This window comes from Ciconia boyciana, chromosome 4 (assembly GCF_034638445.1).
Source record: "Ciconia boyciana chromosome 4, ASM3463844v1, whole genome shotgun sequence".
In the NCBI taxonomy this organism is placed as follows: domain Eukaryota; kingdom Metazoa; phylum Chordata; class Aves; order Ciconiiformes; family Ciconiidae; genus Ciconia; species Ciconia boyciana.
The window spans coordinates 60,745,468-60,761,636 of NC_132937.1; the positions used below are offsets into that span (position 1 = coordinate 60,745,468).

The window sequence follows — 16,169 nt, forward strand, 5'->3', positions numbered from 1 at the left end:
CATTGTTGGTTTCTGAATTTGAAAATTACTATAATGAGATGCTAAAGTAAATAGGCTTCTGGAAAAACATATTAAGCCACTGCTCCCGACCTACATTTGCAGACATGAGGCTGAGATGTGAACTAAGAATCTGAAGTCTCAGGATCGTGCTAGGTCCGACTCTCCAGCTGTACAGATGGAAGCAAACACTATGAACCGTTACTTTTCTGTGAACATTTTGGCATTTACAAGAAGAAAAATTAGTTTTGTAGGAAATTCTTTCCCATGTAACAGGATTAGGTGCCAATGCTGCCCACCTTGACCATCTATTACAAGCCATTATCTTCAAACCCCAGGGACAATGGCAAATCTTCAAGAACTGACTCAAAGCACCTATTCAAAAGTCAGGCAGCCTCTCCCTTTCTCTCTCTCAAATGCTATGCAATAAATCACAGGTTAGATTCCTGAAGTGAGATAGCAGGGAGTCCCCCTCCCCGCCAATATACAGTTACTTTATGAGAATAAACCTGAAAACACACATACATCAGTTCAGTAGAATTCAAAACCTTTTTTTTTTTAATACAGGAAGACAGCCATAAATACAACAGTTTGTGATGGGTCACCAAGATGCTATACTGGCACTTAGGATCAAAGACAACAGCAGCATTGACAGAAACCTCTCAGAATGAGGGCAAAAACTCATTTCTATGCACTCCACTAAAATTCTACAGAGATGAACATGGGAGTTTGGGTGGGAGTGTGCACACTTGTGGCATTTCTAAGCAAATAGTTTGTTGCTGACCAGGATCAAAGATCCTCAATGTTGTTATTAAATTTCTGCATCCATAATAGTGTCAGTTATCTGAGCTAATCTTAAATAAGAAATATATGGTTTTATTTTCCCCAGAAAGAAATCAAACTGGAATAAATATAGATATTATACTAGTTCTTTGCTTAAGCCTGTTTGCAATATGAAACTCCCAAAAATTGTCAAAAAATACCCCCCAAAGTTAGCTTCATTACAATAAAAAACAATCTATTTCCATCTAAATTGTCAATATAAGCACTTTTGTCAATTACGTGAAGCCAATAAAAATGTATCATTATCCATTCCCTCCAGATAAATTACCGGCTCTGCAAGTTGTTCAGAATTAAAAAAAAAAAAAACCACCAACAACCAAAACCCAAAAAAACCCAAACACAGAATTTAAAAAAATGCAGAAAATTTTCATTATAATTCTTCTGTAACTTCAGTATAACATATTTTTCATTGTCTTGTCTCCCTAACATACCAGGGAATATTTCCTTTCCTTTCCTAATTGGGAAAACACAAATACATATTCAATTTTTGCTGAGAGGTATGTTAACAGAAAGTAAGTAAGAGTCAGCAGAGGATATATAACCAAAACAGCACATAAGATATAATTTTAGGGAAAAGAACATTTGTGCCTCAGAGCTGATTTCTTCCCAGTGATCATCCTGGGATGACAGAGCTGAACACAAGCCATCATGTAGGCTAGCTTCTGTCACAAACGTGGGCCACAGATGTTACTCATCTTTGCTTAAAAATGTATAATCCCTAGCACTTGCCAGTCTGAGGAAGAAGCTCTGTTTTTCCTCCCTTACATGAAAGGGGGTTTGTCGTTGCAATGTTTCTTTGGCTGTTTGGGGGCTGAGGGGGTGTCTCTTAAATTGTTCACATACCTTTCTATTACACTAATAATTCTGTAAATAAAAATACTGAAGTTTATTTTTTTCTGTCACTAAGTTTCTGTGCTACTGAGTTGCGGCATGCATTTGACCATTGAAATCCTTAATCAAATGGTTTGAAATTGCACTTTCAAAGAATTATTCCACTTCTGAGGAAAAAAAAGAAGAAAAAAAACAAAAACCAAAACCAAACATCTCCAAGACAGAAGGCAGCAGTCAAGAGGGCAAAAGAGGCACAAAGCACAGTTCACAGTGGAGACTGGAGAAATTGTTGTCTGGGACACAAGGGAAGCACTTGCACTTTTAAGAAGGGCAGGGGAATACCCATGCAGAGCAGAATCAGAGAGTCTGAATGTGTTTTTCAGAGACCACCCACGCAGCAAGCTGCATGGGATGCTGTTCATCTTCAGAGCAAGAAGGGCAGTCTGGAACAAGACTGAGACGTTAAGGAGTTATTTCAAATGAAGGAGATACATGCACTTTGGACTGAAAGCCAATGTTGCAAGCTTTGCCAAAGGTTGGCTCAACCTCAGACACTTCCTATAATCCTGATAAAGTAATTTATGTCCCAGATCAGCAAAGACTTATGAATGTGTACCTGACTCCTGAATTCAGTAAGGTTTATGCATGTACTTAAAATTGCCTACACTGACAGAAATAACTTGCAAAATCACATCTGATTTTGCTGCTTGTCGTGTCCTTCCACCACAGCTGTTTTTTCCAAGCCCTGGCACAAATTCATAGCCTGATTTACAGCCCTAAGTGCTAAGGCTTACCAGCAAGCTAGTAAATGTATGCTTCAGTGCTTACACTCACAAATGTCTACCATTGGAATAACCTCATTTCCATCTATTATCTGTTTGCAATACAGATGACTCAACTCCAGGTTAGCCAAGCCCTTCCTGCAACTGCAGATGAAGGGTCAGCAATATCTATTCTTGTTTTCAAACAGGCTTCATGACCCCCAGAGACCATGTTGCTAACTGCTTAACAGTCAATTTCTTTATCTATTTTAAGATGTTCAATGAGGCAAGAAAGCTTTCCCACAGCCAAGCTCTGTAGTTTGTCCACATAGTGTTTTTTTCTAGTGTTCAAGTCACTTCACTCATTTCATTCCAGTAACAAGCATTTCTGGCAGTGTTGTCACAGCCTTCCCAGCTGGCAGACACAGTCACCTCGAGAGATCCAGCAGTGTTTCAAAAATTGTTATCTCAGTGTGGTGTCTAACTTTGACTGCACTGTTGTTTCCCATGCTACTGTGCATACTCAGGTGCAGAGTAGCAGAGGGCAAATGCACGTGTTTACAATATTCCTGGATTGTGTGCCCTCCTCCCCCAGCAGAATTTATGAGTTTTTTACGTATATTATTCTGGACACCAACTTCGCATTCTGTCTTCTACAGTAGATATCATCAAGTACACTGCAGGAACACTAGTTTCCTGCCAAAGTCTCTGAATCTAACCTAAACACTAACTACTACATACTAGTACGTAACACCACAACTAAGAGAACATCTTTTCTATGCTTTACAGTGCCACCTAGATAACAAGGCTAACAGAGAAAATACATTCTCTAAAAATATATTGATTGTCTACTTACTAATATTTGAGAAGTATTTTGATATCTTATAAACTAAAGAAAAGCCACCACTCTATTAGCTACCAATAAAACACAGAGTTGACAGATAGATCTTGGAGTCATCACAGACAGGTCTCTGAAATCATCAGCTCAGGGTGCAGCAGCCGCCAAAAAAGCCAAGAAAACATTGGGCATCATCAGGAAAGATATTGTGAACAAGACAGAGGGGCATTTTGCCACTATTTAAAGCATTGGTGTAATTACATCTTGAATGTTTTACCTAGCTCTAGCCTCTGCATCCTAAGTAGGACATAGCTGAGCTCGATACAGAGAAGAACAACTAAAATGAGTAAGAGGATAGAGCCCCTCTTACAAGGAGAGACGGTGACTGAGAGGGAATAAGACTGAGTCTTATGAAATCTTGAGGGTTGTGGGAAAGGCAAACGCAGAACTGCTATTCACTGAACCCTGCAATACTAGAGCTAGGGGGAAGTCAGTGAAACCAGGAAATTGCTTAAGGCAGACAAAAGAAAGTACCTTACACAGCAGGTAGTGAACTAACTGCCTCAGGAGGCTGTGAAGAAAAACAGTATTACTAAGTCCAAAAAAAAGAAAGATTAGACAAATTTGTGAGCAACAGATCCAGAAAATAATACTAAAATGAATAGCCAGGAATGTAACTGTTAAAATTCCTAATATAATAATTCGAGAAATATTTTAGTTAATTTGAGTGAGGAGGAGATCATGTATTTGTTTTCTTGTTTTTCTGGAACAATATGAAAGTTTTGTTCACACTAGCATGGCTTAAACTCATCACAGCATTTGTAAAACAGATACACATGGCAACAAGCATGCCACAGTGATGTTAGTACAGCAGCTGCCCTTTCAATCCACCTAATCAGTCATAAGCCAAATTCTAGCAGAGGAATTAGGAACTGGGGACATAGCCATTGTGACTTCAAAACATAATCTTCATTCAAACACAGGAAAAAAGAAAAATCTTTTTCTCTTAAAATATTTAACACCCAAAGTAGTAGGAACTATCTTGTTAACTTACTGGGGAAACTGCATGACTGTCTTTTGTGTTAACAGGCACCTGTAGGAAGAACCACCCTCCTTGCTCTATGCTTTCTGGAAAGAAGTACTAATGCTAAGGATTCAAATACAACGAAAGTAGCAGCACCCCATAACCCCATCCTGAACCGATGTTCCTCCTACATTGCCAAAATCATCAGAGAAGCTCTGGATCCACAGTATTAAAAAAAAACCAAACAAACACCAAAACTACTCCCTCAGAAAGAAATAGTCCATTTTCTGCCCGGGGGTGGGAAGGTCACTTGAATAACAGCTCTCCAGTAATCTCAAATCTCTCATTTCTGTGGCCAGGATGATGACTGCCACTTGATCTAGCAATACATGGGCTCATCCTCCTGGCTTTGGAGCTGGCCAGTCCCTGCATTATCGTGTATGGTCTTTCCTTGGGAAAAGGGAAAAGTGGGAAAAATTACCATGCCAGCCAGCTGCTTGACAGCACTGGCTACAGGGAAAAAAAGCGCTTTACTGCTACACAAGAATTCATTTCACCAATGAATAAAGAGGACAAAGGAGTGGTAAGGGACAAGCTTTGTTTTGGATACTGAGTACATAAAAGCCCCACCACAGCACAGGAATAGATTCTCCTCTGCAAGCTTCCACAACTGAACTGCATCTTCTTAGCCCTCCTGCATTCTCCTCAGAGAACCACAAGAGGACCTCTGCATCTGTAAGGTCTCCTCTTCCCACAGTCACAGGCTCCACCAAAAAATCCAGGACTCTCCTGGATAAATTTTTTCCCCACCCTGAATGCTATCTGCAAGCATGCCAGCACCAAGTGCTCTTACTGACATCTCTCATTCATTTTTAAGACCTATGCTATTCAATCTGATTGTGAGTCCAATACTATTAAAACTATAAACTCACTTGACAACTGCCAATATGGCCTCGAGAAAGCCAAAACAGACAAGTGGACTTGCAGAGGCATCAAAACATAGCTACCATCGCACACCTCAAGAAAAGCAGGACAGGGTACCCAGAGAGGCAGAGGTATTCCTAAATCATGTCCGGAACAGGGTTCAGCAGGACAGGCCCACCTCATGTTGGCTCACCCTTAGAAGGATAAACATATCACAAGATTTTTGAACTGGCAAATAAATGGTTTGATACTCAAGCATTAACAACCAGCTGGAGCACTATCAGCCTCAACTGGCCTCCCGCTTCTGGAGGAAAAAGCAGGAGGCTCTTCCAGCACAAGGCAATATCAAGTACAGCTGTTTGAGACAGGACTAGTCAAGCATTACATGCATGCAGCTGTATTGTTCTTCCTCGCCCAAGCTAGCTCACTCAGGGCTCTTGAATTTGCCATGTTTACATTCCCTGAGTCTTTGTCATTTTATATGACTCCCAGTTAAACATTTTTTTATCTGCTTTTCTTGTATCAAAGTACTCTTTACAGTGTTTTATGACAGCCTAGTGATTGAAGAACTTCTTCTTGGATTAGGAAATATGGATTAGGAAAAAAGGGCATGATGAAAGCCAGTTGAAATAATCCATCTTTGTTAATTCTGCCAACTACTCACTCATGCCCTCTTCTAGGTCAGTTTTTTCTACAATAATCATGGATTACTGCTGATACAGTATTATCTGTAGCATTTTAGATCATTCCTTTGGGACCTCAAACGACTTTATATTCTCTCATTTTAATTATACATACACAGTATAATGTAGGGATTTGGAGATAAGAAGGCATGAGGCCTTGGGCTGCTTTATTACATAAGAAAGAACAACCACTGATTTATTTATTACCTAAACAAGAACACTGAAAAAAAATAAGATAGTAAAAATCTGTGCCCAAGCGTGACCAGTCTTTGGATCCATCTGTACACAGTCCCTTGACTACTCCCATTCTGTTCATACACAGCACCTCAGGCTTTCCCAGCTATGGACCCTCCCAGGGTCCTGAACTTTGATCAAAGAATAGTGAAGAGAGGCACAGAGCAAAAATATCTGTGCTTTCCAGAGAATGTAGTGGGGTGCTATGTGTACTCTGGATTGAGTGACCTCTGTTGTTACAACTTCCTTCATGGCAATTTTATATCTTTGCATGCCATGCCAGCAGAATAATCTTGACCATCATAGTGAACTCTATATATTCTTTTTTATGCATGTGGTTTGGTGCACATAGCTAAAGAAATCCTCCTCTCACCATCAAGCGTATCATGCTCTCTGGAAAAACAACTGGAATGCACCAAAAGAAAAAAAAGAAAATTAGGAGAAAAGGCAATTAGCAGTAATACTGAAAATGCACGTATTTAAGGCCTCTACCCCAATCCTGTGTAGTGTCACTCAGAAAACAGGCTGCAGAGCAGATGCTGATTTAACAAGAAAAGAAACCAAAATTATGTTTTACAGGTATGTGTGGCAGGGAACAAGGGAGATGTGAGGACCTGCTTGGATACTTGCTATTGTCATGTTGCTAATGCCTAATTACAAACTAGTAGTTATTACTCTCATTAGGGATGCTCAGTAAAGCCAGTTAAATGTTGTTTTCTGAAACTGAAGTACTTCGTTCTGACTTCACGTCACCTGTAAGTGCTAGACAATCAGATCTAGAAAGCCACATATGTACCATTCAGAAGAGCCTGACATCCTCCAGATACTACACATGAAAGCAGAACTCAAACCCTCAGAGATGGCCACAGCATAGAGGTATACCACTTTTCTACTAAGGTTGAGCACCTCTCTCAGTTTTAAAAGTTTACACAAACCGCTCAAAAATCCATATTCGCTGTTTGTGTGGCAATCTGCTGAGCCTCCAGTGCACCTGAAATAAATTCAGAGACCCAATCATTTGAGCAAAGTAAGTTAAATCCTTGCCACTTCCTCATCACTATTTTTTAAAAGGCATTGGAAAAACTGCCTGATTAGTTTAACTATTAAAAAGTGTGTCTTTAGTCTTTCTCAAACACGTTTCAAACATGTATGGCCTCACTGCCCCGCTGAGGAAGCAGTATTTCCAATAATAGGGACAGATCTTCCAAATCCATTTAGACAGAAGTTAAGGAGATGAGTTAAGAAGGGTAAGCATTGAAGTGCATTAAGGTTTGGACTTTGTTGACAAGTCGGGTTTCACATAGTCTGTTATTACAGAAACAAGAGAGCTCAAGGCAGCAACCCTCATGGCCATTGAAGTTAACCCGTGAATTGCAATCCTAACACCAGCTGACTCTAGAGAAAACAGTGATCAAAGACCACACAGAACCTCCTTCTGCACCGAGAGGCAGAAATTTTGTCCTGAGCCCACGGAACTCCTTATTTAGCAATAATATCTCAAAGTCTTAACATCCAGAGGCAGGCACTGGTTTTATTTCAAATGCACAGCTCTGGAAGCGATCGCCAATTAATATGAGGGAAGATGAAAGTAAGCGACTGGAATGGTACAACGTGACTGACAGTATTCACAGGCGTCCTTAGCACTGGAACAAAATGCAGTGACAGGCAAGCGCGTGGCTCGATCCTTTGCCCAAGGCACTCCTGGCCTCTGAACACACGCTGTGCACACATTTTCAGGCTCTTAAGTGGTTTTTTTCTATAATGTCATAGACAGAGGGATGACTTCAGCTAGGTCATTCTCCATCTTAATTTCCTGAAAATAGTTCCACCTGTAAAACCACAGACTAACTCAAGGATCGCAGGCCAGCCCAGCCTACCAAAGGTAGGACAGAAATGAAGCAGCAGTAATCTGAGGTGACAGATACTCAATTCTCCTTCTGCAAGTGATGTCTAAATGCTGAATAGTATTTCTATCCATGTTATACTGTTTTCACAGAAATCAACCAATTTACCCCATACACACACAGCTTCAGGTACTGAATAGATGATAATTTTTTAACACCAGATATTGCCATGGAAGAGCAGGAAAACCAGCTCTTTTTAAAATCTGTACATCTCTTCAATGTCTCTAAGGTACTTCATTAAAGATTTATTCCTATAAAGCTTTTACAAAGACTGCATCGACAGTAATCCACATGGGGGATTTAGACTGGGTTAATTAATATTCTGAACCGAAGAGTAGCATGACAATGTGACAGGATGAGTCTTACTGTATCTTAATTTCATTATCTAACCGGGGACTACAGACATCCGTCAGATTTCCACCCAGTTGAAGAAGCAAGAGAGCAGCTCTGTGACATGCTTAGGCACAGAGAGTAGCAGAAATGCAAAGCATTATTACTCTGACTCATCTGACTGTATATACAGCTATGAAGTACAGATAGCTTTTAAGTCAAAGGCTGGCAATATTATTAATTTATTTTCAAATAATCTTAAGCACACACTGCAACAAATGTGTTTGTCCAGTGAACAGAGCAGAGCCTAAAAAAAAAAATCTACCAAAAAGCCAGCTAGCTATCAAGGTTTCATGACTGCCCTCTGTCAAATACTAATGGACCTTTTTCTTCTAGAATTTCACCAATCATTGTAATCCAAGAAAAAAAATTTAACTCAAGCCAATTTAGAGCGTCACCTTGAATATGACCCTCTGCTTTAGATGATGAAGCAAATTCTCAGAGGCGAGTTACATGACTACACTTCACTTGCTCTTTTCAGGAGCATTTCCTATACTTTGTTATTGTGTAAGAGACCTGGGCAGAGACAAAGCAAAGCTTCCCAAATAGCTACATTGGGAAACTATAAAGTTGATGAGATACAAAAAGGCATCATGTGCACAAGGTGGACATATGAAAAGAGAAAATTCTCCTTTTTAAGGTCTTAATAGTATTAGTTTTAACAAAAGACCATAAAATATTTTTCATACAGCAGCTTGACTTTAAAAATTAATTTGAAATGTTCCAGCAAAGCCTAAAACATACTGACAGCCCAATACACTTCAGTGAGCTAATACTTGCTGCTTTGCATTTCGATAAAACATCTCCTGGGAGGGTATCCAAGTAGTTAAAAGAAAAAAAAAAATCAATTAATTACTGCTCTTGAATGAGGAAGGTCTATACAAAGTTTATATTCTAGGTCATAAAAAGTTAAATGTTCATCCAAGGACAAACACTAAAAAATAATGAAAATCCCTTGACTTCCCGGTTTACAACCTGTTCACTCAGCTAAACAGTTTCAGTATTTCACCCAAGATAAACAGCTATAATACGAACTGCATGTTCCAGCTGCTCTATACAAATATAAACTTACCATTCAGCAGAATGCAAGCTGTTCCTGAAACTTTCACTATGAGACCAGGGATAATGGGATGACTCCCATTCATGAAGTGAATTGCAACCATAAGAATTTGCAGGGCTTGGGGAAAGCACCAATGAAGAACTCAAGGCAACAAGTGCTCAGGCGCTCCGTGCTTCTGCAACATGCAACTATTATTCAGCAGTGTGACCTGCTGACTAACAACATGGTAATGCATATATACAGTCCTGCCACAGCTGGTGCAGAGGTCAAAAGAGCTGTTACTTTCCTACATTTTTTCCCCCAAGTACATTCTTGAAAAATACCCAGAGCAACAGAACATTCACAATGGCTAGTAGGAAGGATGAAACTCCCATTCGTTAAGTATGACTGATCTGTTGCACAGGTGTGTTTTCACAGCAAAGGCTGGAAATTTCTAATGTAAGCAACAAGACTTCTTAACCTCCAGAGCAGCTGTACTTTAAAAATATAAATATATTGCAACTCTACATCAGTTTGCTAAAGGTCTATCAGCACTTTAAAAATACTACCTTGTTTGTGGTCCTAAAGATATATACAAGAGAAAACTCAGTGAGGCTATTCATGTTTCTGTTGAAAGAGTTAGGGCCATTACTAAATTAAACTTCACAGCTTATTTCACACAAAAAAAGAAAACCTAAGACACAAAAGGAACTTATTTAAGACTACAATCCTTGCCAAGGGAAGAGTCAGGATAATCCTTGCCCAGTCATTTCACCATTGCCTCTCCTTCTGAAAGTTCTTCAGCAGCATCACTACTTCTCTGTATGTTACAGAAAAGTCCCCTTAAACTGCTTTTAGAAATCCACAGGTATCACAATAAATAAAAAAGCTATCAGTAGTGCAAATGTCTGTCTAGTCTAGTATTTCAGCATAAATACTGAGAACCCTACCCTATGCAACACCTGTCTTATTTTAAACTTGTTAACAATGTACATTAAATGCACAGACAAAAAAAACCAAAAAAATACCTGGTGAGCTCTTCTTTAATCTTCAAGGGTTCATGTGGGTAGAATTTCACTCTAAAGCACATGGTATATGGTGGATGAGCTGAAATATTATAAAGAAAAAGCATGAGAACAGTAGCAAATAAACATTGCCTTGGCCACTCTGAAGGAGTGGCCTCCAAGAGTCTTACAAAGTAGCCTGTGTGATGGTTAGCTCTGAAGCATCAGGCAGGGATTCAAACAAAACAAATAAATGTTATATATACATATGAAAAGAACAGAACATATGACAAAAGCAGCCAAAGCACGTGCAAAATACAGCTAAACTATGCAAATCAATTTATAAATGGTATTGCACCTCACAAGACTTACTGCTTGATCCAAGAAGTACAAAACTTTGGGATGGTTTTTTTGGGGGTTTGGGGTGGTTTTTTTGGCCAATTGATAAACAGGAAGCAATTGCATCTTGTCACAATGAGATACAAAGGCGTTATGTATGTTTGTTATTCCTCATAATGATAATGCCTAGACTACAAAATGGAAGAAACTGTTAATTCAATTTAGTCAATGAAGCTAGAGACAACAGAACTGTTTCTGTTTCCAGTATTTAATAAGACTACGTTACCTACTCCTGAGCTATGGTATCAATACCAGGCGTTAAGTACAATACTTTCATTTCTCAAAAAAGACAGACAGACAGAAAGACAGGAAGGAAGGAAGGAAGGAAGGAAGGAAGGAAGGAAGGAAGGAAGGAAGGACGGAAGGAAGGACAGAAGGAAGGAGAAAGAAAGAAAAAGCCACAGTAACAGGAATTATTTCAATTCCACAATCGTTGTCTCTCAGTTTTACATTAATGAACATAGCTTTATATCCTACTGTTCTATCTTTGATAGCATTCAAGATATTATCTAATCCTAGGCCAGTGATCTTCCAGTGACTACAGAAGGGACAGAAAGCAAATCAAAGGCTATTATTCTAATCAAAGAGGCATCTTGTGATAATCGTGTTAGGATAAAAGGCATGTGAAAACCAAGTAGAATATTTTAAAATATCACATCAGTCACAATATGCAGGTAGGCAGAGCCCTCAGAGCTATCTGTAGCCAGGTAATGTTCATGTTTTAAATTTCAGTTTGAAGTGAGAAGGAAAATACCACATCTTCAAAAGGTAAATGGCGTGGGGAAAAAAACCCACCTATATTACACAGGCCATGGTAACTGGCAGGCCTGCTGGTAACACCGAGAGAGAGCACAGGGATGTAACAAGCACCAAGGCAGAACTGCTGTCCAAGCAGCAAGGGCCTCAGCACAGTAAGCTGTGCAAGGGACCTCTCTACCAAAATGTTTACCAGCACAGCCATTTTTAGATGGACAGATACAGAAGAAAAGCTGATGCTTTAAACAAAATGGAAACGTGATCCCTGTGCTCATTTGGGAACGTCCTACAGACCTGAGTGCAGAATTATAATGCTTTTATTAAAATATTTAACTACGAAATTAACTTTATGCATACTCTGCACAGTACTTCAACATTTATAGACCCTTACTTTTAACAAGTTGTGGTTTTGGGGTTTGGTTTTGTTTTTTTAAAGGAAAGCATCCATGCAACTTTAATTCATAGTAAAGTGCAGATCTATAATATTCTAGTTAGTTTTAAAAGTCCCTTAGTCTTAATGTATACTCAATGCACACATTCAATCTAACCTTACTAAATCTTTAAGAGATGGTGTTTTTACAGAAGGAAAAGAAAGGAAGGCAGAAGAAAAGGGCAAACAAAATTACAGAGAAAATGGAAGAAGAGAACAGGTGAAACAGAGAATTACATTTTAGTTAATTTAATCTATAATTGTAATCTATAATCTACATAATTTCCTCAAGTTTACTAGCTCACTGGCTTGTATAAACTGCATGTGGAAATTAGTTCAACAATCATGATATTCTTGAACCTACTTTGACTGCAGTATTTACCTGTATGCTGCAGTTTTCCAGAAACACATCTCTGGATATCATATAGTTCCATGTGATGTACAAAGGCAACAGAAAATAAAAATGCATTACATCTTTTGTTATGGTTGGTATCTTTTATATGGTATGGTTATGGTTGGTATGGTTGGTATGTGGAGGGTTCAACTGCTTTTGAAGATGAAGGAATATTTTCCCCTTTCAAGACCTCATGTTGCACTTTTCTTAGCTATGGTCAGCCTCAACAAAAATTGCTGATTTCACATTTTCTTACTTGTTTAAATAACTACTCATTTAAGGCACAAGAAGGAATGTCAGAAGAGATGGGGATGGAGAGATGAAAAATACAGAAAAAAAGCAAGCAAGGAAACAATAACAAATAGAAACAAACAAGAGGAAATGGAGAAAGGAAAACAAGCCTTAAGTGTTCTCTAAGGATGGTTTGAACATTCAAGCTAATCCAATCTGCACAAGCCCTCTGAAGACAAGAGAAACACTCAGACTGCTTTCTGTGGGCTTCAGCATCTTAGATGCAACGCAGCATTGTCTTGCAGTGACTGGAAATAGGCCGCAAAACAGAGGACACTTATGTCCTCCCTGCCCTGTAATGGCAAACTAAAAGGTAAACCAAATTCAGTGTCCCAGAAAGGAAAACAGCCATCCACTAAGGAGTCATGTTGCCTGGACAAAGCAAAAGATAACATAAGTCATCTTAAATGGTTCCTTCTCTTCTCAATAGCCTTCTAAAAACTACTCAAGGGAGAAAAAGTTGCACTTTCAGAGTACGGTTCCACTTACAAAACGTGATAGAAGAGCCAACCTGTATTAAATGAGCAAAAGATCTTCCTCAGCAAAAAAGGACTTTTAAATGTCCTGGCAGATTTAGAAGTAGTCTGTGCTTGAAATAGGGATGCAGAAATAAGAACAGCTACTGCATGGCTCTGCAAGGCCCTAGCTAATACAAGCCTACTGCAAGACCCTAAAAATGTACTGAATTTTACCCAAATTTTTGGATGTCAATGAAATGATTGAAACTCTGGCTGTGGTAAAAAGAAAGAAAAAAATATATATAAAAGTTACAGTAGAAGAGCCACACTCTAGCAGTATGTGGTAGCCACAGAAAAGCAACAGCTGCCCCATATGCAAAGAGTATCATAGTGAGGAAAGGACGGCATACACTGCACTAAAAAATAGCCCATATTCAGTTAATAGCAAAGGTTGTAATAGAAAATGTTTTCCTTGTAGCAGAAGGACTGTACGTGACAGAAGTATACGCCAATGCACAGAATACACAGGAGATTTGGCAAGGCGGTTTGAAGCCTGCTTTGCAAACCTTTTCCTAGACTTCATCTTCTGTAACAATATTGCTCCTCAGCAGCGCAGCAAGCAATACAAAATAAGGCTGCTGCAGTCTCTTAAAAAGAGGTCCTTTCTCAGCAACACCTGCAAGAATGGCACAATCCCGACCTGCAATTTGAAATGTTAAAAAGAATATGATCCCATCCATCCCATTCATCTCTGGAGATAAGACAGTACCCTGCAATTACAGAAGGAAACAGGATCCTCTTTTTCTGCTCCTCTTTTCCAGTTAGAAAACCAGCCGCAAGCAATGAACACTTGAAAGGGGAAGGAGGGAACCCCCATAGCTATCCACTTTCCTCTCCATCTTAATTTTAAAATGGTTCATAAGCCTAATGTTCCTCCAAAAATGTATTTGATGATATGTAAACATTTAGTAAGGTGTTTGTCTTACAGATTTTACAGCACTGGAGAAACACACATGAGAACCTCATATTCTCTCATTCACTATATTCTTGTAGTGGGAAGCAAGACAGGCAGTGAATCGTATCAGCTCAAGAGATCAGATTGTCAAGCCAGACAATTCCTCAATTCCTTGAAAGCAAAATTACTTTCCACCACTTACTCACACATTAGTGGAAACGTTAACAACAAACCTTCCCAAAACAGAAGTCAATTTGTAGAAGAACATTTCTTCAACACAAAACTAGCCTGAATATAATCAGTTTTGTAATAGCTATAAGCCTTTTCTTTCAGAGTAGTCCTTTATCTGTCAGATAAGGAGCAGCTGGTATAGTGAAATGCCCAAGGCTTTGTCGAATTTTCTACCATCACAGGCTTTGCTTTCTCACTAAAAAAGATTCACAATTACAACAATTTCAAAGGAATTTAGCGTGGAGAATAATCCTGACTGCAAACTCCATTGCAATAGGGCTATTAATTTGCCAGTTTATGTGCTAACAGCACATAAGAGATGAAGGCAAATTAACAAATAAAAATATTTAAATGATATCAAATGCTGAAACCTGTCATGATCTAGACCCTCATGAAGGAACTACACACACAGGGTGGAAGGTTTCTAGGCTACTGATTGTATGTTTTTAAGGTTTATTTCAGCTGCATTTAACTAAGACAACCTATCCAATGTACATGAAACAGTAAGGATCTCCTAGCTAAAAACCAAACCTCTAACACCCTGACGAGAACAAAGAGGGATATGGGAGCTGCACCCCTTGGCACAGACATCAATGTGTAAGGGACTGCCTCACGTACTTTTAAGCAAAGCCCACTGAATCATTCATCTTCTGTGTAGATGAAGAGCTTACAGGGAATGATAAGGCCAAGAAAAACTATACATTCATGTTACCATTTTCTGCATAGAAAGACAATCTGAAACAACAAGAAAAAATATTTATGTAAGAGAAAAATTGTTCTTAAAAGCTGGTGAAAAACGTAATTGAAGTTTTAGAAGTGTGAACCAAAGATGGAAAAGGACAGAAAATTCTCAGCTGCCACTTTTGGGAAGGTTTCCTGTTTGTTTTTAACAACCTGCTTTTCATCCAGCACAAATACTAGCTTCTGTAATAAGCTGTACCAACAGTGTTGTTTTTTTGATTAAACAGGGAGTACAGATGGATACTGAAAGCCAAAAGCAGATGTTTAAATTATCTTCATAGCCCTGAGAATGCAACACTGCAGAAAACTCCCTGCATCTCTCCTTGATGTTACATATTCTCTGAATTACACTCCCCTACCAAAAGTTAGTGCTCATTTAAAAAAAAAACAAAAACATTACACTCAAACAGTCTTCGTGTTCACTGATGCTTCTGAAGGATCTCTGGGGAACCCTAAGACATATGCTGTTGTTTCCATATACCTCTTTCCTTACCAAACGAATCAGCTGTTTATCCATACCACTTGCTGAGCATGTTTAAGACAGAACACTACTGTTTTTTATTTTATGTATGAGAGATACCTGATCTACCATTGCACTCAATTAATTATGGGACAACATGGGGCAAGGTGGATTTTCATCAACCAGTTATAATAACGCTTTAAAGTGTGTTATTAAATCTTCATGAGGATCATAGGTAACAAATGTACAGCATTCAGGTTAGTGCCTGAAGAATCACACAAAACTTCCTCTTTTCACTGTGCATGGATTTATGAACCTCATATTTGATTAAACTCTTTTCCAGATTTGTACTGAGACACAAAAACTGATGACAAGTCTGTTGAGATTTTAGAATCTTTAGAAAGTTTTGCACAACCCATCTCTGCATCTGGGTTCTTGTTTCCCCTGCTTCATTCCATCTCCTTTCACATTTTATTACAGCATTAGAGATTAAGGAAATTAACTTAACAAATTCCAGTGGCCTGACACAGGAGAACATCCTTTTTGCATTACTCTCTCGGATCATCTGAGATGCAAGGCAGC

General features: G+C 38.9%; 1 protein-coding gene across 1 annotated transcript in view; it reads right to left on the reverse strand.

Moving 5' to 3' along the window:
* Window positions 1-16,169, reverse strand: part of FRMD3 (FERM domain containing 3) — a 140,355-nt gene that overhangs the window by 44,267 nt on the left and 79,919 nt on the right. The window contains exon 4 of the mRNA XM_072859275.1: window positions 10,497-10,575. Within this exon, the coding sequence (XP_072715376.1) occupies window positions 10,497-10,575 (79 nt within the window). The remainder of the gene's footprint in view (window positions 1-10,496; window positions 10,576-16,169) is intronic.